Source organism: Gouania willdenowi, chromosome 20 (assembly GCF_900634775.1).
Source record: "Gouania willdenowi chromosome 20, fGouWil2.1, whole genome shotgun sequence".
Lineage (NCBI taxonomy): Eukaryota > Metazoa > Chordata > Actinopteri > Blenniiformes > Gobiesocidae > Gouania > Gouania willdenowi.
This window is the reverse complement of record NC_041063.1, coordinates 10,462,107-10,484,581: the sequence shown is the minus strand read 5'-3', so window position 1 is coordinate 10,484,581 and position 22,475 is coordinate 10,462,107. Positions and strand designations below refer to the sequence as shown.

At 37.5% G+C, this 22,475-nt stretch overlaps 1 protein-coding gene across 3 annotated transcripts in view; it reads left to right on the top strand.

The window, feature by feature from the left end:
• The window catches only part of plppr5b (phospholipid phosphatase related 5b), a 65,124-nt gene that overhangs the window by 24,996 nt on the left and 17,653 nt on the right, over positions 1-22,475 (top strand). For all 3 annotated transcript variants that reach the window (XM_028435037.1, XM_028435036.1, XM_028435038.1), the window contains 2 exons: positions 2,602-2,734; positions 13,784-14,034. In XM_028435037.1, the coding sequence (XP_028290838.1) occupies positions 2,602-2,734; positions 13,784-14,034 (384 nt within the window). The remainder of the gene's footprint in view (positions 1-2,601; positions 2,735-13,783; positions 14,035-22,475) is intronic.

Genomic DNA, 22,475 nt, shown 5'->3' with positions numbered 1-22,475 from the left:
TGGAAATGACAAGAAACTTGTTCAACTTTTCGTATCAGCTTTCGTTTCTATTGGTTTTAAAACCTGTGGTGTGTACATGTGAACTACCTCATTGGTCCTCTGAAGACAGCCGTGAACGCACACTTATCCGAAACAGTGAAGTCTGGCTTGAGTAAGCGGGTATTGCTTAGCCTGATCATAGTTTGTGAAATGGAAACAAGCCAGTGAGGGCTTAGCTAAACCAGGCATTAATTTGTTAACCTGGATATTTTAAGCACACTTTAATCACATATTCCTTGGAAGGGGGAAGATACCACAGCACATGAGCCGAAAGACAATGACAACGATGTGTTTGAAATCACATACTAACGTACTATACACCACACACTCAATGAGTATATACTGTCTACTATATACTAGGGATGTAACGAAAATACTGTACTATTTTCCTTTTATATTTAATTGTCAAAAGAATCCCTTGATAAACTATTCAAAACAACGCAATTTAACTAAAAATAAATCTTGAATGAAATAAATAAAGGAATCATACAAATGAAGAAGAAGCCTATTAATTTAAATTCTGGTTCTATAGTAAACAATGCAAAACTGCATAATAGTTCTTTTTCTTTTTAAAAGTGCAACTGAAAATGTATTTTGTGCCTTAACAATTGGACTTAAAAAAAAAAAAACAGATACAGATAGGACTGTTGTTTTGAAGTTAACCAGAAGTTTAGTCAGTAGCACATTGGAGGGTCTCAGAAAATCTCTGAAATGTCGGCATGAAATGTGTTTCTGTGAGTTTTATGGATCAAATGACCACATGTTGATTTTCTACTTGGTCACTTTCTCGCTTAAAATGTTTTCAGAACTTTCAAAGGTGGAGAATCAATGGAAATGTTTAGCCTCCGTGTGGTTCCGTTTTTTGTCGTTGTTGTTGTGAAATGCATCTTGGGAAACTTGGAAGTTTACTTCAGTTGGATCGCTCATCATCGTAATCCTCCTAATCATACGTATATAGTAGACAGTGTGCGTCTACTATAGGTGCGTGTGCGTGTACTGCGTGTGATTGAGTGTATAGTACGTTAGTATGCGATTTTGAACACAGCCCTTGTCTGTGGCTCTGATGCTATGTTCTGTATTATCTTTATTATCTTATTATGGATACAGTACATGAATGAAATAATTATCGGTCAGAAAGCGCCCGACACGTGCAGCCTTTATCAGCTGACAAATGTAGGTCGGTCCATTAGACAAAAATCTATATATCTCTCCTATAGGATGTCATTGGGTAAATGAAAGGATTGCATCAATTCATAAATAGTCTTTCTCTCCTGTCAGCTGTGCTTTATACGTGCTTATCCTAGCACTTAACCTACTCCTGACCGTTCAGCCCACATTACCATAGTGATTTACTCTGGTAAGTAGTTAACCAGTGTCGTAGTACAGCATAGGGTATGGTTTATTCCATAGCTGCTAATAGATTGCCAGTATTGTTTGTTTCCAATATTGAATATTCTTGGAATGAATAACACACCATTGCTGTTTGTTTTTTGTCAGGGTTAATGAAAGGTGCGGTGATGGATGACAATAGCTTGAATTAGGGATGTACCGATTCACTCAACTCCCGATACGATTCGATTCGCGATACTGGGTTCACGATACGAATCCCTCACGATTTATTTTACAAAACGGAAATGTAGACAAATATTCCTTTATTTTTTTGGGAAAAAAAAAACTAGAAAATACTGTACTATTTTCCTTTTATATTTAATAAAAGAAAGTCACTTTTAATAGAATTCCAAATTCAACTCAACAAACAAGCTGTGTTCAAGCACTGGGAAATGAGGAACACATGAGCTGAAGAGATGAACTACACATTTCCCTGAAGATAAAGGAGGGGTGTGGAGAACAGAAGGGACTAAGATCCCCACAACTAATACACAGATACTAACCAGATCCAAACCTTACAAACCCCAGACCATGACATTCTGAACACAACGAGCTCTTTAAATGTATGACATTGAATGTAGTTTGTTATTTTATCTTTGATTTTCAAACTTGCTGTTAAGAAAAAAGATTGTGGGTATTTTTTTATTGTTGCATTTTCAATTAGTAAATACTGCTACAAGATATTGGGTATATTAATGGGATAAATGAACAATGAACCTAACAGCTGGCCCAGTGAAATTGTTTTTTTTTTTTTTTCATAGTTTTCCAGATGAAAATCTGTTTGATCATATATGAGCAATGTAGTCATAATGCTCACTCCTCTCACCCTTACCATTAATGAGAAACATTGTTTTTTTTTTGTTGTGAAAACTGCTTTGGTGTTATATAAAATTCAATGTTGATTTCATGACCTTCTCTGCAATCCCCCAATGTTTTTTTCTTGAGTTCAACTTCCGTGTTCCAAAAATAAAGTTTAAGGTCTCCATGAATCCTGGTAAATCATGATTAAACTGACCAATTATATAGATCTAATAAAAAAAGTCCAGAGTATCTGAGCAGTGTAATGTACAGATAGAGCACATTGGGATAAAACAATACAATTAGTGAGTGTTTGAGATTATCTGTCAGTGTCAACAATAATAATCCCATTTTTTCTTGTTTCTTCTTCTACAGATCACTATCACAGAGACTGTGATGTTCCTTATCCAGTACACGTCCAAAGAGTTTGACCGATCAGAAAAGTCCGTGGCCACAGGTGATTGCTGTTACCTCAATCCTCTGGTACGCAGGACCTTCCGCTTTCTAGGTAAGCCTTAGGTTAGGCTGTATTAATGAATTATTAGTATTTAAGCCACAGCCTTAAGCATGTTGATTTTAAATGTATAAACTTATGTTATCATTACCATTAAGGATGTCCCGATCCGATCACGTGATCAGAAATCGGGCCCGATCACGTGATTTCAGACTCGGAATCAGACGTTATCTCCCGATCAGGACTCGGATATATATGTATATTTATTATCATTATAGGGTTGGGCGGTGTACCGGTTCATACCAAATACCGCTATGAATTTTTGTTATGATATACATTTTTATTATTGATTACACAACGTTCGGAACGCTACGCTGCGCCGTGTCAGACCGGAGCCTTTTCAATGTTGCACTGTGAAGGTAAACAGTAGCGCTCTGGTTACCGTGGTTACGGTGTAAATGGTTAAGAAAGCTCTGAAGCTGCAAAACTAGTAGAACATGATGGCACAGAAGAAGTTGTGTCAAAAAGAGGAGGAGCCCTGTCTGTTGCTTGGTCGGCAGAACAAGTTGGATGCAGAGCGGAGGTGGAGAGTTAGACCCAAGTTCTCAGACGTTTGTGAATAAAATAGTTCAACAATTGGTAAATCCCTACAACATTTGTTCTGTTTGGAAGAGACCAAACGTATCGTTAGCCTCTATGCTAACTAGCCTTATGCTAGTGTGTGTGATGGGCGTGTTTGTCTGCTCCGCACATGCACGCGTCTGTGTGATTTGAGTGTGTTTGTGTGTGAGAATAGACCATCATAAGTCAATCTACTGCAGTATTTAGTATATCAAGCACCTACAGCAGGACGTGCAGGTGTGTTCTAAATCATTGATTCTCAACTGGTGGGTCGGGACCCAAAAGTGGGTCGCGGACCTGTACTGGGTGGATCGGCAACAGCTGATCAAAAATAAATACTTAATGTCTCTCATAATGGACTTGTCTTTTATTTTGAAAGACACTTTTCTTTTGACAGGCACATGTTGCACAGAAAAATATATGGATTTTTGTTTAAATAAACTTTATATATAAGCTATTTAACTTTGGTTGGTCGAATTAACATGCTCTGCACCTGCAATGCCAACAAGATTGAATTGTCATACTTTTCATTAAGAAAAACATACATTTCAATATGTGAAACTAAATGAGGAGAGTAAGCATTAAGAGTGCAGTTCCTAAAAACTTATTCCTGAGCTTACTTTACAGCACTTTGTTAACATGCCTGTTGGGTATTTTAAGATGAGGCACAGATGTGCTCTGTTTAGGGTTGAATGTTAAAATAAGGTAAATAAAATAAATAAGGGACATCCTGGATCTTTTTTTTTTGCTCTTCTTTATCTTTTTAATGTATTATAGAAGTATCGGATCGAGACTCGGTTTCGGCCAATTCTCAAAATCAAAGGACCCGGACTCGGGGGCAAAAAAACATTTTCATAACTTGGATATTTGTATGAGTTTTGGAGCATGTTAGCCTTTTAGAGAATTTTAATGATTTACTCTTTATTTTTTGTTGAAAATGTTTTTTTTTAATACATAATAGAGTGATTGGCATGATTTGTGAGTGCATATATTTTAAGTGTTGGGTACATCTTTTTCAATTTGTTTATTTTTTTAACTAAACAATTAAGTGTAATAACTATCACGGGTATACAGAAGAACTCAAATGCAACGCAGGAAGGAGGAGGAAGAAACTGAAATATCTAAAAGATTGAATAAACGGGCCCCAAACAAAACAAGGAGGATAACTGAAATATTCCCCAATCGGACTTGTTTATTAATAAGGAACACAGATTCCACACTTTACAATCAGAATCAGGAACTCTCAATAATTTCAAAGAGCTTGAAAGTCTCTCTTCACAGGTTGACAATCTAGCAAGAGACTGACTGAACTGAGGGAGTATATATAACCTCCTCCGACTTGACGAGGGAATGAGGAGCAGCTGTGGAGAGCAGGAAAACTGGGCAGGCAGGAAAACATGGACAGGAATTATTGAATGATTGAATTTGAAAAAATCTGGCAAACCTTGATATCCTTTTCTTAGAGATAGCTGATATGTGCAGTCTATGGTAGGCGTGGGTGGGGTATGGGAGGGGTGGGCATTTATTTTTTTTGTTTAGTTTATTATTTTGCAATAAGGACGCAAGTATTTCTAGTGAAAGCTAAAGTTCATGTCCTTTTTCTGTTGTTTGTTTTTTGTGCATTTTTTTTTTTTTTTTTGTATGTGTATAAAAACAAAACAAAAATGCCTTCAGCAACTCTGACCTTCATTGAAACAAGCCATGCAATAGAATTATATTTATATTATAAATACCGTTAACGGCAGCCATCAACACACACTGAAGTTGATCTCAAGAAACTAGGAGCACAGGTAGATTCATTACACCACGTCTGGTTCCACATACAGTATCATGTGCATGTTTTAAATAACATCCATTTGGTTTTGATTTATTTATGTATTAACAACATTTCAATTCACCAGTAATGTGACTTATGTGTTGTTATTTTTATGTCCGAACCGGGAGAGAAAGTCCCCCCAGTCACCAGTTTATCTGGATACAATTTGGACCATAACACTCATCGGTAAAGTTGGCACATATTCACAAATTCAGACTTCCAGCGTCAATAACTCTTTAACGAAACGTCATCGACACACAAATGACACCTCTGCCATCAGTGTGAGGTGGACAACATGATACAGTATCATTTTTTATCAAACGCAGCAGAGGAAAAGTCCGTCTGTGTGTCCCCTCTTAAAACATTAAAACGTGAAGCTCTCGTCCTAGTTTTCCTGTAAATATCCAAATATCACACAAACAGAGCCAGATTTAATTGAATTGCTTGTTTGGTTTTTTCTGTTTCTGGTTTTAAATGAATAAAACAACAAAAAACGAACTCATTGAAAAACAAATATCTTTCTAATTTTGAGATTTTTGTTCAACTTTTCTGTAAACAACAGGGAAAGTGAACCTTTTTTTGTGTATTCTTCTTCTATACGTGTAACACTGATTTTGAACCGTGGTCCCAAACACCAGGGGGACCGCTTCATACTGGGCCATTCCGTAAATGAAGGTTAAGGTTGAAGAAATTAAATGTATTTTATTTTCGAAAAATTCCAACTTCCACTTCAACACTCATCACTCCTGTGCTGGAAGCTCACAATCACACAGAAAAACGTCTTCGCCACATCTTTCACATCTTTATTTAATCCTTTTTCATATTTGATCCAAATGTAATCATTGTTATCTCAGCTTTTTTAGTTTACAGATAAGGAAAGTTGATTCAGTCAGATGCAAATCTATCGTAGATTAAAACCGATCAAAAAATATGTGTTGATAACATGAACACTAAACCAAAATAAGCCTCATTGCCACGGGTGTTTCTTTTTTTCCCATTTTTGATTAATAATTAGCATTTGCTATTAGATAACTAATGTTAATGGACAATCAGTATTGCCTGATTTCCTCTAGTTTTAATAAAAGACAGAAAACCCAAAGCGTGAAGTTGTCCTTTGTGATTTTAACAACAGCCATTTATTTTATTTTTAATATTTTTTTTTATATAAAGGTTTGATTACAGTTTTTAGACAAGTTTATTTAAATGATTTATAAAAGTTACAAGATAAGAAGCGTGTTGTATCTAAATAGCATCCATGTATGACATGCTTTAAACTCATGGCCCGTGGGCCAAATCTGGCCCTTTGTGACATCCAATTCGGCCCGCAGGAGCCAGAAAAAATGACAGAGAAAACATGAATCACTGTGTAAATAAAACTCAACAATATTTGCAGAGGCTTACAGTTTTCCCAGTGCTTATATCACATGATTGCAGAAAGAAAACTCAAAATTTTACAAAATTCTTCAAGTTTCCTTAAATTATTACATGATATTTCCCTTAATTTAATAGAAAATTGGTCACAAAACCTAGAAAATTTAAGGTGAAGATCCTGTTGGGACTGATATCATCACGCTTGGATATTTTCGGTTTCTTACATATTTAGTATTTTATGAATACATTAGGGCCGCACGATTATGGCCAAAATGATAATGATAATCATGATTATTTATTATTTATTTTGATCATTATTGTAATCATTGATTATAATCACAGTTATTTATCATATTAAGGAAAAATCAGTGCCTTTATTGCACTACTTTTACAGTGGAAAATGATGCAGTAGCTCAGTCCGTAATGACATTAGTTGGTAACCGGAAGGTTGCCGGTATAAGTCCCGGTGTGGACTAAAATACGGAAGTGGGTCTGGTAGCTATAGAAGTGCCAGGGCACTTCTTGAGCACTGCCGACATGCCCTTGAGCAAGGCACCGAACCCCAACACTGCTCTAGGGACTACAGAGGAAATATAGCCCTTATTCTAATTCTGGCATATTTACAGAAATGTGTATTAATATGCACTGTCCCTATAATAAATAAAAAAATTAATTTCAAAACATGTACCCCAATAATTTAAAATGTAACTAACTGAATAAATACACTATTATAGAGTGCACAGCCACTATTTTAATTGTAAATATTGCCAACGATCAGGTTAATTTAATCGTGTCAGCCAAATTTGATTAATTGTGCAGCCCTAGTTTACCTAGAAGTGCCAACAAGGGTACAATAATGTTGGAATTACTAATGTTCCAGCCTAAAATCTGTGGCCCACTTGAAAATAAACTGCTCCGTATTTGGCCCCTGAACTAAAATGAGTTTGACGCCCTGATGTAAGATTAAGCATGTTTACTGTATGTTAACTTCTGTGCTATTTCATTTGTATGCTTGTGCCAGGCATATGCAATTGTGCGTGAGTGTGTTTGTCCGTGACATAATGATTCTTCTTAGGAAGCAGCAGCAGCTGCATGTGAGTCGAAGCATCCGGCACTCCACAGCCCTACCATCTTATTGGAGCCCGCTATTTCTTTTTATGTAATGACTCAGTGTGCTGTGCTGTTTGGGAAAGACTAAATTTAGAACATAGCCATGGGTTTTGTTGCTGTCACACACTCAACTTCAGCAGCACATATTAAGCTTTGTACAATGTACATTATAAGGCACTGCTTGTTCAACTTTAGATGTAACAAGTCCAGACACAGCCTTCCCTCCTAGTCATAATTAAATAAAGTTAAGGTTTTGATTTCATCTTTTTAATAACCGCCTAAACAATCATTCTTAACGCAAAATACTGCTACACCAGTTTATGCAGCGAGACCCGGTGTATTGTAAGGAGGAAACGATGGGGATGTTTACGGATTCGTGGCTGATGGCCCTAAAAACGGACTTGGCGTTGGAATTGGACGGCTTCCAACTTTTACATGGTGACGGACGACGGAGAGCGGAAAAGAGAGAGTCTGGCTGTTTTTGTGTGCGGAAAGGAGGAGCTGCTGTTTTGCTCCTGCAGCAACGCGCACACACTTTTCCGACTCAAAATCACTGCACGTTGTTTGATTGCGTCATTGCATCACACGCTACTATTCAGCCTTGCTTTAACTCACTAAACCAAAGGCCGAATGTGGCTTTTTTTGCAATATTCGGTGCATCCCTAGTTGTACAGGCCTATAACAGAGCTGCTGAAAGAGAGTCAAATTATATATAAATTATCTCATTAAAACACAAAGTGCATTGAGGTACCAGAGCGTGTGCATCTCCAAGATGCACACACGTCTCTGTGTGCTTTGATAAGTTTAGTTTAGTTTTTATTTTGAGCAGTTTACATTCTTAACTTTTTTTTTACAACATTCACATTATTCAGTTATAGAAGCTCAAAAAAGGAGAAGGCTGAAGCCATGCATCATTTCTTGTGCGCACTGCTTTAATCTCATCCAAGTAATGATCTTCATAATGTGGACCAAGTATCGTTGTGATGTAATAAAGAGCATCTCTGTTAAAACGAGCGCTGACAAACTGAAACCAGATTCTACTGCTGAGGCGCAGCTGTTTGCCAAGCTGCAGCGTGGTCCGTGTTGACGTAGGTCAACACATGACACAACTACAGTGTCTAAGTGACACAGGAACATAAAACACACTTACGTGCCCCATCAACTCTGCTCAGAAGACTCTTTAGTGCTAGGCTGTATTGAAATACAGACGTGGACAAAAAACCGAAAATGCACCTTTGGACCATTTTTGGCCGAAAAAATTTGGTGGCCGGAATTTTGGTGCATCACTAGTCGCTATTGATATGTAATTGAAGAATTCTCTCCTGGTCAGTTCTTGTCAGAGTGCCTTAAGTAGACCAGTTACCATTGTACACTGATAGCACACACCAAAGCCTCTGCCCGAGGAGGCTCCGCTCTGCTTTGACTACCACGATCAGACATGAAACCCTCATCCCGTCCACTGTAGCTAACCACCAACACAGCCGTAGTCCACTATCTGTGGCCCTGAAAACAACTAACGCTAAGCCGTCACCAACCTCCCCGACTTTCTGGACAGCCAATAGATCCTTCTTCCACTGCCTAGAATTAATACATACATAGAGAACAAATGTATATTTCTAATGCTAATCAAGGTCAAGATGGACTAATTAAACAACATAGCTGATATTTTCATTAGTCTTATGTTCCTATGATTTGAGTGTTGCCTCTACTTTAGGATGGTTTTATGGAAAATGATGGAATTTCTTCAGTCCTTGAGGAAGATTGCACATCTAATTCAATAGCACAAAGTCTGTCACAATAATGACAAATATACCAGGGCTGAAAGTACAACATGTATTGGAAAATAAAAAGGGATCTGAACGGTGTATGTTTTCTCTCTCTTTATTTAAAATCTGCAAAACGGGTGACTGAATATCTAACAAGCGTAGCAAACGGACAAATACGTCTAATTTCCCACATGATTTCAATCAAAATCTCACGCTACGTGTTAATTGACTAGTGAACATTTATCTGAACTGTGCTTTTAATGTGTTGCGATGAAACAGCAGGTCAGATTATTATGAGTACATTCCAATCTGAAAAGTATAGTATTGTATCGGGACCAAATCGTGCATTTTTGTGGTATTTTACTATAAAGCCGTGGCTATGGGTGAAAAGTGTAGCTAAAGTGACGTAACCTTGCATGATTCCAGTGTAACCATCCTGTTTTCTTAAGTCGTCTGAAGAATATGAAAATGAAATGAACAGTAGTTGTTTCTGTTTACCCTGTTTAGCATCTTTGGTGTGATTTCGAGACGTTTAATAGTTAGTAAAGTAATTTTAAAAAAAAAGAAAGGCGATGAAATGGAAACGAAACGGGTATACAGAAAATTGGTGGCCCTAGTTTAGATCGGACAAATGTTTTATTGTTCAAAGATTTTGTTTTAACTCATTTAGAATTGGTAGGAAAAAAGTAATAATCTAAACTACTGAATGAAAAACTCCTTGATTACTAAACCAGACTTAATCTGAGAAGTAATGAAATTCAGACCAGAAATCTATTTCTGTAACAAAATCTCACAAATAACATTACAAATCGAATTAATAGTTTGATGTAAGAAATAATTATTCTGACTTAAATTACTTGAAATTATTAAGTAACATAGTCAATTGCTGAGGTTAAAAGTGTTGTGCTTTTTCAGTTCCACTGTAATGCACATGTGCATGATTCATGTTAAAGAATTTTTTTATTTTGTTCTTTTGTTTTGAAAAAAAAAACAAAAAAAAAAAACATTTTCACACTAATCTACAGGGTTCTTGCATGCTAAATGCTTTCTGTAGCTTTGAGATCAAAGAAACTTTGCATTGCATTAAACTTGTGTCCAAAACAAACACATTCATATGAAAGCCCATACGGATAGAAACAAGCATTTACAGACGCACACACAAATCACTCCAGTGGGCGTCCATGCCAAGTCGTCTTTGATCGCACACACACACACACACACACACACACACACACACACACACACACACACACACACACACACACACACACACACACACACACACACACACACACACACACACACACACACACACACACACACACACACACACACACGCACACACACTGGCTTTGCAGCAGATTGGGCTTTGTTCGATGCAGGCAAACTGAATCACATTTATGCCCCAATAAGCAATTTTGGTTCAGCCTTTTTCTGTGTTTTCTAAGCCAGGCAGGATGAGGTTGTGAGGGGAGGGGGTTTAGCTGGCTGATGTTAGTCATCCGTAAAACACACAGCATCCACATTTCCTCATTCACGCTGGAGAAAGTAGGACAACATTGGGATGAAGAGCTCTGCAACCGAGTCACATGATTCTCGATCAAATCATTTGATGCTCATTAAGAAATTGACCTGTCAGCATCTGGAGACTTACACGGCTTCTTCAGACACAGAAAGAGAAAAGAAAGCAACACTGAAAAAAACAAAAACAAAAAAAATGATGTTCTCACCACTACAGCTGGCTGAATTACCACCGACTTTACTGTAATTATGTACAGTATGTATGTGTGTGTGCAGACACGTGTATTTGTTTGTTTTGACTCTAATGTAGAAGTACATTTGTTGCTCCAAGGATTTTTTTTTCCATCTGGAAGATAAGATTCTTTTCCTTGCAGCAGTGGGCCGAGCAATAAAGAATAGGAAGTTTGAGTGACATTATAGAGATGTGTTTTTTATTAAGTTTTTCATTTATTTGACAGGGACAATGTACATTCATCAACATTACAGTCAATGTGCTAGAGTTCGCCTCATGGCTATAATTCATCTGCTCTCCCTGGACAGCTGTTAAAAGACACCCTAAAACATCATCTATCCACACCAGTACAATAAAAAATGTCACATTCTGAAACAGCTTAAAAACATTCATAAAAAATATTTATATTTAGGTAAGTTTGTTTGATAGCATTTCAACGAATACTGTAACTGTAAACATTTGGGACTTTTTCACTTCCGATATGATACTGATATTGCAACCTTGCGTAGCGGCCGATACCGATATTGATCCGAAACGATATCATACATTTTACTTTATGACTTCTCGTAATTTCCGGGTTATAAGCGGCTATTTTTTCTCACACTTTGAACCCAGCGGCTTAAACAGTGACGCGGCTAAATTGTGGATTTTTCACGGTTTTATAAGCTTCATGCCACACAAAATTGAGCTCTGTCACATTAGATCCGGTGGAACAATGAAATTGTGAACATTAAATTGTTTTTGCTTGCACTGAATCATTATGATCACTCATTTTGTCATGATGCACACTGCCTCGTCATAGCAACGACGCGGAGAGATGTTGTCAGAGAGAGAGAGAGAGAGAGAGAGAGAGAGAGAGTGAGCAAGCGCCCGCTGCTGCTGGATGCAGTAAAAGTCAGCCAGTTTGTAATAGAAAGATAAACAGCATAAAATTGTTAAACCACAGCGTTAGGTTTGTTCAGGATTGATCGGTGCTCTGGACTCTGAGGCTGATGGAGACGCTTCCTTAATGAGGACGGACAGACGGAGCGGAGATCAGAACAGCCTGGATACATGCTGTATCTGCTCCGTCTCCAGTCAAAGTCAGCCGGTTTGTTATAGTAACATAACAGCATGAAGTTACCAAATCACCACGTTGGATTTGTTCAGAAGCGATTGAGTCCACATCGCTGTGATCGCTCCGCGGTAGTTCACGGTAAGAAGAGCGGACAAAGCGGTGTATCAGTCTGGTTCCAGTAACAAGTGACCATAAAAAGCTGTAAATGGACTGATATGTAGACGTGGGGCAGTGAAGAGGAGTCTTCATGTAGTAAAGGAAACGTATCAGTTGAAACACGGACATTTCCATGAAACCTAACTTGAGTACAGCAGCCCGCCCACCTGCCCGTTCTGATTGGCCAAGTTGTCTGAAGGGCACCCTCATCAGCCAATAGAGTGCGGCCTATGTTAGGCTGTGTTATTTGTGTGGATTTTCCTTAGAAAATTGCTAAATTATTGTAATGCGGCCAATAAAACTACACTTTATAGCCCGGAAATTACGCTATTTTGTAGTGTGGAATGTTAGAAAAGGCTTGATCAAGTGATGTTACTTTAACAAAGAGCAATAGTCAGCAACAGTAGGTTAGTTTGTTGGAGTGTGAACCACAGTCACCTATGGATAGAAGTGCTGGAGCGGAACATTTTATCAGAGAGCTTATATCAGGGATTTTAGATGCAGTCCGATAAAATCCGATATTCGTTTTCTGGCTGATATCGGACCGATATCCGATTTCAATATTGGATCGGGACACCTCTAGTAAACAAACTATGATGTTCTGTGTTTTTTTTTTTTTTTTAAAACATGTCTGTTTAATATCTGTCCTGATACTTTTGCTATAGAAACTGTAAGGTAATCTAGAACAATAAAGAACATCTCTAGAGTGAAAGGTTTGATGACTCAGAAAGATCAGGACAAGCTGGTTCACTGGACTATTGTAATGGTCTTCTGACAGGAATCCCCCAAAAAAGCATCAAACAGCTACAGCTGGTTCAGAACGCATAGTAATTATTCATGTTTGTATTTAAACTGAAAATAATCGAATCGATACTACACAATACGATATACAGTACATTGTGATATCAATAATAACGCTGCAGCTCGGGTCTTAACCAGAACAAAGAGATCAGAACACATTACTCTAGTTTTAAAGTCTTTACACTGGCTCCCAGTCAGCCTCAGAATAGACTGTAAAGTTCTGCTGCTGGTGTATAAATCTGTGAGATGTTAGTCAGGTATGAACCCAGCAGGTCTCTCTCAGATCTATGGACACAGATCAGATAGTGGAGCCCAGAGCTCACAGCAAACATGGTGACGTTGCTTTCAGTTGTTATGCTGCAAAGAAGTGGAACAAACAGAGCTGAAGTCAGTGTCACATGGGAATTGTTTTTAATCAAAGTTGAAGGCACTCTTTTTCTCTACTGTGTATTAATGTTTTTACTGCTGATTTATTGTTCTTATTGATTCTTAAACTATTAAATGTTAAATCTTCTGCACTTTTTAATCATTTAAAGCACATTGAATTGCCTTGTTTATGAAATGCACTACTGTATACAAATACATTTGCCTGGCTTTGCTTAGTCACATACCATATATGATAACGTAATGTATTTTTGTCTTTTCTTTAAAGGAGTTTACACTTTTGGCCTCTTCATCGTTGACATCTTTGTCAACGCGGGGCAGGTGGTGACAGGGAACCTGGCGCCTTATTTCCTGACCGTCTGCAAGCCAAATTACACGGCACTGGGCTGCAAGCAGGCCGTACGTTACATCAGCCATCAGGAGGCGTGCACAGGGAACCAGGACGACATACTGAGGGCCCGGAAAACCTTCCCATCAAAGGAGGCTGCGCTCAGTGTCTATGCTGCTCTCTACCTGGCCGTGAGTTTTTCATTGTGGAAAAGACCTGATATCTCTAGCTCTGTGTGATTAAGAATATTCTATTACAACAAAGAGGGTAAAAGAAGAGAGAAAAGAGGAACAAAACAACAACAACAATAGTTTGGTTTCAACTGAAATGTGTTCAATAGGGAAAGAGGGTATAGTAATTATTAATCTGTTTGTACTTCAACTGAAAATAATTGAGGTTTTCTAAGCTTTTTAGTCTTTAAATGTAATAAAAAAAATAATAATTAGGTATAGAGCTTTGCATTGCCATGAATCTGATGATTCATCCCGATACTAAACAATACGATATGCATTGCGATATCAATAATTACAAATTTCCCCTTTACAAGTAAAAAATGGTATGTATGAAATAAAAAGTATTTCATTTTTTTTTTTAAACTTGCGAGAACAAGTAACGAACTGTAATTCAAGAATATAAAAAACAAGTGGTATGTTTAATCAAACTGTCAAATTACATTTGTCAAAAAAGTAAAACTTTTGCTTCTACAACAGATTCTGATTCTTAGAAGTTCTTAAATTATAATTATTATTAATTTTTTTTCAGTAACCACATACATCTATAAAAGTGCCCATGTATGTTTTATGAAAATAAAGCAATCAACTTCCAAGCTGAAATGCATTGAGGAGTGAGGTTGATTAATAATGTCTGACTCACTGACACCGAGTGACCGCGCGTGTACGTGCTATACAGATTTTAGCGTTTTTTGTTAAAAAACATGATTAAAAAAAAAACGTTTTGGACATTTTTTGGATCGATACGATAAGCGCTTGGTGAAATATTGCGATATATATATATTGCTGAATCATATTTTGTTTTCTTACACCCTTAATTAGGCAATGATTGATGGTCCACAGGTTATGATTATGGTTATGCACAACCCTGACGCTAACCTACTTGTACTACTTGTAACCTGCTTGTAAAAAAAAACCCCACCAATCTAGAAAGAAGTGTTGCCATGTTGTTTGAAGGAACATTATTGCAGTTATGCTGAGGCTTTAAGGGATGGTGAACCTTGACAGGCAGAAAATTACAGTCGCTTAAGGTGTTTATAGAGAAAGAGAGAAAGACAGAGGTTGAAGATGAAATTAAATTCCTGCCATGCCTTCTACCTTTTTTTCCACTTCACATCTGTGTGTCCTTTTCATGTTGTACTCAATCATATTGATCATTGATATGTTTGGTGACAGTTTGCCATTCCACTTTAGGTACAAGGTGCTTACTTCTCAAGGTAAATGTGTCACCTTTTGCTACATAAGGTTGCGTGTTAAATTCTACAGCTGGATTTATTTCCTCCTCTCATTCCCAGAGATTGAGGTGGTAGGGGCTTTTTAGCTCTTCTGTTTTCTATTAGAGCTCCTTTATGGCTCTTTAAACATCAAGGGAAACCAAATCCAGCAGTGTGTCACAGCTAAGGTTGTACTACTTTAGTTCACTCGTGACTTAAGACTGGGTTTTTTCTAGTTCAATGTCGTCCAATAGTTTCCGAATACATTTATTAGACCATTATGTAACAGGTTTTCAGTTTTGGGAATTGTTTGTTTATGTCAGAGGTATGCAACCTTTACTCTACAAGGAGCCATTTTGTCTCATCTCACCTGGATTCAAGTCCTCCTGGAGCCATAAAAAAATACCTTCTCAATGAAGACAATACAGTGAATTAAATTACAGTTAAAATTATATTATATAAGGTTTGATTTAATTGACTTACTTTGTATTGATCATGCTACTTAAAAACAGTTTAAAATAAAATAAAATAAATTGACATCAACAAATAAGGACGTAACGATTCACTCAACTCCCGATACGATTAAATTCACGATACTGGGTTCACGATACGATTCTCTCACGATTTATTTTACAAAATGGGAATGTAGAAAATACTGTACTATTTTCCTTTTATATTTCATTGTCAAGAGAATCCATTAATAAACTATTCAAAACAATGCAGTTTAACTAGAAATAAATCTTGAATGAAATAAATAAAGGAATAATACAAATGAAGAAGAAGCCTATTAATTTAAATTCTGGTTCTATAGTAAACAATGCAAAACTACATAATAGTTCCTTTTCTTTTTAAAAGTGCAACTGAAAATGTATTTTGTGCCTTAACAATCGGACTTCAAAAAAAAAAAAAAAAAACAGTCTGCACTGTATTTACGTTAGATATTTGTTTCGACCAGCAGAGGGTGCTGGTAACCCAGTGGTCGGTTGGCATGCAGATATCCTTGCAGTGAAGAAGAGATGCTATGCTAGCAGACAGAGCTAATAGAAAAACGGGACTTTTACAGATATTCACGTAATATTACAGATATTCTTTTGGTGCTAAAGGGGTAAGGAATCATTTATGAATAGGGATGTAACGATTAATCGTAAGGCAGTTAAAAATCGATTCATAGGTATCACGATTGATATCGATACTTTGAAAATTGAATCGCAGTACTTTTTTTAAACAGCAGAGGGCGCTCTATATTTATCCCTTCTCTTTATCCCTTCAGTGTACCGGCGGGCGGAATCTGCTACTATTTTCTTTTTGGCCGCCTTCTACTCTTACATGGTAATGTTACATGTTAATAAATTATTCCTTACCCCTTTAGCACCGAAAGAATATCTGTAATTTTACGTGAATATCTGTAAAAGTCATGTTTTTCTATTAGCTCTGTCCGCTAGCATAGCATCTCTTCTTCACTGCTACATTAGCTGCATGCCAACCGACCACTGGGTTACCAGCGCCCTCTGCTGGTCCAAACAAATATCTGACGTATATCAGTGCAATGACGGTTTTTTTTCTTTTAAAGTCCAATTGTTAAGGCATAAAATACATTTTCAGTTGCACTTAAAAAAAAAAAAAAAGAACTATTATGCAGTTTTGTATTGTTTACTATAGAACCAGAATTGAAATTAATAAGCTTCTTCTTCATTTGTATTATTCCTTTATTTATTTCATTCAAGATTTATTTTTAGTTAAATTGCATTGTTTTGAATAGTTTATCAAGGGACTCTTTTGACAATTAAAGATAAAAGGACAATAATACAGTATTTTCTATGTTTTTCCCCCAAAAAAGAAAGGAATATTTTTCCGTCATCATTTGTCTACAGTCCCATTTTGTAAAATAAATCGTGAGAGAATCGTATCGTGAACCCAGTATCGTGAATCGAATCGTATCAGGAGTTGAGTGAATCGTTACATCTCTATTTATGAACATGTTTAACAGTAGAAGGCGGCCAGAAAGAAAGTAGTAGGAGATTCCGCCCGCCGCCTACACTTTTGGCGAGAAGGATATATATAAAAAAATTACTGCGATTCAATTTTCAGAGCATCGATGTGAACTGTGATACCTATGAATAGATTTTTAACTGCCTTACGATTAATCGTTACATCCCTATCAAGAAATAAAACAGTATCTTCAAATTCTTAGTTGATGGTCTGTAGATGTTGCAGGAGGTGGAGTAGGAAGGTGCTGAGTCATTGCACAACGTGATTTATTTTTAGGTTAACAAATTGTTATATCTTGATTTTATTTGTCATTAATCATTAATAGCCGCTGTAATAAAAGTAACTCTTTCTTTCAATAGTTTTTTTGAAAGCTATAGTGAGCCATTGCATAAGAGTCAAAGAGCCACATTAGGCCCCAGACCCGCAGGTTGCAGACCCCTGGTTTATGTTAATGAAGAAAATGGCATGTGATGTAATCTGTACTCTTTTTTTTATTCCAGTAACCATCTTGACTCCTCTTACCAGTTGGTCAATAAAACATATACACACACATACATATATATACATGTATATATATATATATATATATATATATATATATATATACTTAAATGCTCAATTGGTATATCTGATCCTGGCTTTTGTATCTTGTGTAGTTTAACTCACATAAATCCCAATGAGCAGGACAATTGACCACCATTGCCAACCAGTAACAATCTCTATTATTGATTGATTTATTTTTTTAAACCTAATTTAAACCTCTTTTCTCTGTGCCACCTAGATGGTTTGCGCTACATCATATCTTTTATTCTTGTTGTGGATCAGGTTGTCTGACTACTAAATAATGGAAGCTATTAAAGCATCTTGCCAAAGTAAAATGTCTCAACAAGGAGGCAAAAGGGTGACTAGAATCTGTTCAAGTGTATTGAAGGAATCTCTTTGAACTCTTTCCTTCTGTTTTACTTCTTACAGTGAGCAGTCTGTAGCGCAGTGTAATGCATTAACCTGTTCATGAAAAGCACCATAAAAAAAGAATTTGAACTTGTCAGAATAAATGTCTTGCAAGATATATATTTAACAGCCTGTAGAACAGACAGCAATCTCATGTTTCATACCTCTGTAGTGTTCTGAAAGCAATTCATCTCCAACATTCAATTACTATTTTATGCGTGTGGTGTGTGCGTGTGCGCACGTGTGTGTACGCATTTATTACAGGGGCCATATAGCAGTATAGCACATTACCCTGTATAAAATAAGGGCATGTGACAGCTCTTATCAGTCACTGGTTACAATGACCAGAGGAATTCACTTTAACCCAGTGAAGGTCAAGCAGTCCACACACACACACACACACACACACACACACACACACACACACACACACACACACACACACACACACACTTTTTTTTTTACTGAGCTTTGTATGTTTTTGTATTTTTCAAGCTTTATCTGTCAAAATTATATTTGACTTTAATTTTTAAACCATTTTTTGTTCATGGTGGGAATTATTATAATAAAATATGTAATTACTTGGATCAAATATAATGTATGTTTTAAAGGCGGTGGGCTCACGTTAACAGTTTTTTGATCACTTCAATTACAATTGATCATCAGTGACCTTATTAAAAATCAATAGCAGAAATTGTTGAAGGTTTTTATACATGAAACAGTTGGGGCTCAACACAAGGATTATTGGAACCAACAATACCATTGTACACATTTATTTAAAAAAAACAAAATTCAGATTGTTTGAAACCATGTTCTACTGTTGCTATTAGATGTAAAGAAGCTGGAAAACCCCTCAAATAATTTTTTTTTTTATTGAATTGAATTTTCTTAGCGCATTGTCAATGATTTACCATGTTTATTTTCTTTTTTTTGTTCAAATTACCCAGAAACAGGGAAAATAATCAGAATTTAATAATTGGTTGCAAGCAAGTTCCTCCAAATACTGTGGACATTCTTTAAATATCTGAAAAACAGATTTTTTAAATCCCTGCTGTTGCTATTTTTTTCAAGTCAGAACACACATATTAGGGCTATATTATGTGTTGTTGAGCCCAGCACAGCAGGTTAAAACATGCAATTATCAACTTTCGTATCTTAACAGGAAAACTGTATTTATATTTATACTTCTGGCCATCGGCCAGCTATTTAGCCTTAGAATAGCACTAGAAGGTGACCGGAAGGATAGTTTGAAGTCATAAGAACAGTAGAAACGATTGATATTGCCAAGCAGGAGAGTGGTAATTCAAACGCATATATTTACTTTTGTCCCTGGAGCCTGAATGTTCCCTCAACACAACAGATTAGAGATTCAAACCAAACATAGATCTGCCTTCTCTCGTCTGTTTTCCTCTTTTTTTGCCCTTCTTTCTTCTTATCCCCAAAGATGAGTTTGTTGGTACTAAAATAAGGCCAGTATGAATATTGAAAAACAGTTGTCACATGGCTGTTATCCATAAAGCCACTCACAAAAGAAGGTCTACTGTAATTATTGTGCTTTCCCTCCATATATCTAATCTCTCAACGTTTAATGATTTATTTATTATATTTGGATATAATTGTCAGTGATTTGCTCAGTATTTGTTCAGCATAGGTTAAAGTTTGGCTATATTGGTTATATACTGTATTTGGCTATATTTTATATTAGTTTGATAAGTTCAGTGGTTAATACGTCTGTCTTGTTTGTTACAATTGTCTTGTTCTGAGCTTTTTTTGTACTTTTCTGTCACTCTGTCCCATCTGCACACATATGAGTGTTTCAGTAATTACATCCACAGGTTTTGATTGGATTCTATCAAGTCTTATCAATATGGAGCCATGAGAATGGCAGCCTATTACAGCAGCTTCCGGTAGGGAGATGGGTACCAAATTTGGTACTTTTATCGGTTCTGACCAAATTAATCTAGTACAACCTGGTACCGTTTCACTTACAGTCATGCAGTACATTGCACTTTCAAGAGTGTAATGACATCAGTAGCTGCGAGTTCAGCAATAGCTAACAGAAAGTGGTTGACATTGTGGCACTGCTTTGAAGAAGTACCAGATATTGGTACTGTTGTGTACCAATACCGATTCACAGGTACCGAATATCAGTTCAAATGTGAAAGTTACCCATCCCTAGCTACCGGTGTGCTCTTGTGTTTTTTGGAGCTCAATATCATCACTGAGGACTTTGAACATGTAAACCTGGACTCTGTCCTCCCCAATTACCATAAGTTTAAGTCTACTTTACCACCAGACATAATAGGACCTTAAACTTACCGTTAAAGTCCCCTACGCAAACAGTGCCACTGCGCTCCCCTGACTTTAAATGTCAGATCACAACCAGGCGCTAATGACACCACAGTAGTTGTACCTCTGGTAAAGAGGTAGCTTGTGTCAAGAATGACTTGGGAGAGGTGGAAAAAGGATGCTGTTGAAGTACCTCAGGACTGTTCTGAAAACACAGGCTGGGATGTGCTCTGCATGCCACATGGAGAGGACATTAATGGTATGACTGAGTGTGTCACAGACTATACATAAAGTTCTGTGAGCAGTCCACCCAGCAAGCCCAGTCCCCTGTTTCCCCTGGATTATGATCAATTTGAAGGCTCTATTAGATCAAAATAAGGAGGTTTTCAGGTCTGGAGACAGAGAAAAACTAGAAAGAGTTCAGCGAGACCTAAAGGTGAAGATAAGAGAGACCTAAGACAGCTTTTGGAGAAAACTGAAGAGAAAGTTCCAGGAGAACAGCACAAAAGACATGTTGGCTGGGATATAACAAATAGCAGGATTTGTAATAAAATACCACCTGCTGGGCGGTTCTTTGAAGAGGGCGAATAAGTTTAAGTGTTTTTAAATCGGGTCATTTTAGCTCTCTCCACTGATATTTTCCCCAACTGTCTTACTTCAGACCTACCTCCGAAGCCCCACATCCTCTCTGCCTTCACCTTCCCTTCCGCTGTCTTCTCTGTCAGCCACAGTGATCCCCCTGGGCTCCAGTCATCCCCCTAGCCCCCTTGTCACCTCAGGCTACTTCAGGCCACGCTCAATGAAAAGCTCGGAATGGTCAGGCCAGATTGTCTCAGTCCCAGGGTCCTTAAGAACTGTGCCACACATCTGTCTGTGGTGCTCCAACATTTCTTCAACCGTAACCTGAAGGTAACGAAGGTGCTAGTGCTATGGAAAACATCATGCCTGCTACTGGTACCAAAGATGAAGATACCATCTTCCCTCATAGACTACTGACCTGTGGCCCTCACATTCCTTGTGATGAAGGTCCTGGACAGGCTGTTTCTGGCCAATTTTAGTTCTCAAGTAAGTTTCTGTCTTGACACTCAGTAGCTTGCTTTCCAACCTCATCTACCTGCTGCAACAATCTCATTGTCACCTTGATGTATCTGGTGGCTCTGTCAGAATCACCCTCTTTCATTTCTCCAGTTTGTTCAACACCATCCAGCGGTGCTACTGAGTGAGAAACTACGTGTGGTGGGGATGGCCTTCCTACAACCTCATGGATCATTGACTAACTGACCAGCAGGCCACAGTACATTTAACTGGGTCAAGTTCTGTGGAGGTCAGCTGTGTTGGTTACCCACAGGGGATTGTGATGTCTCCATTCCTGTTCCCTTCATAGACTAATTTAATTATGACTCGGAGTCAATCCACCTGCAGAAATTCTCTGATAACTTTGCAGTTGTTGGTTGCATCAAGGACAGGATGAGTTGTCTTTACTTTCTTAGGAAGCTTGGATTTATCAACATGTGCAGCAAGATGTTGGAAGTGCTTCCAGTCTGTGGTGGCCAGCATGCTTCTCTATGCTGTTGTATACTGGGGTAGCAGCATTGGAGCTAGCAACGCCAACAAACTGAACAAGCTGATCAAAAACGAAGGCTCCATTATTGGCTGCAAACCGGACACTCAAGAAACTGTTGTGGGGAGCAGGAGGCTGAACAAACTGTTATCTACAGTGATTAAATCATGCTCTCCATCACTTGCTGTAAGAACAGCAAAGCTCCTTCTCTAGCAGGCTCAATCACCTCTGGTGTCACAGGGAGGGTGCCAGGAACTCTTTTCTAAACTAAGAAACTGAATAATCACATCTCTCATGTGAATACTGCCAATTTGCACGGTCCCTGTGTGTGTGTTGCCAATATTGTATATGTATTTTCTATTTATACATACACATATATATATATATATATATATATA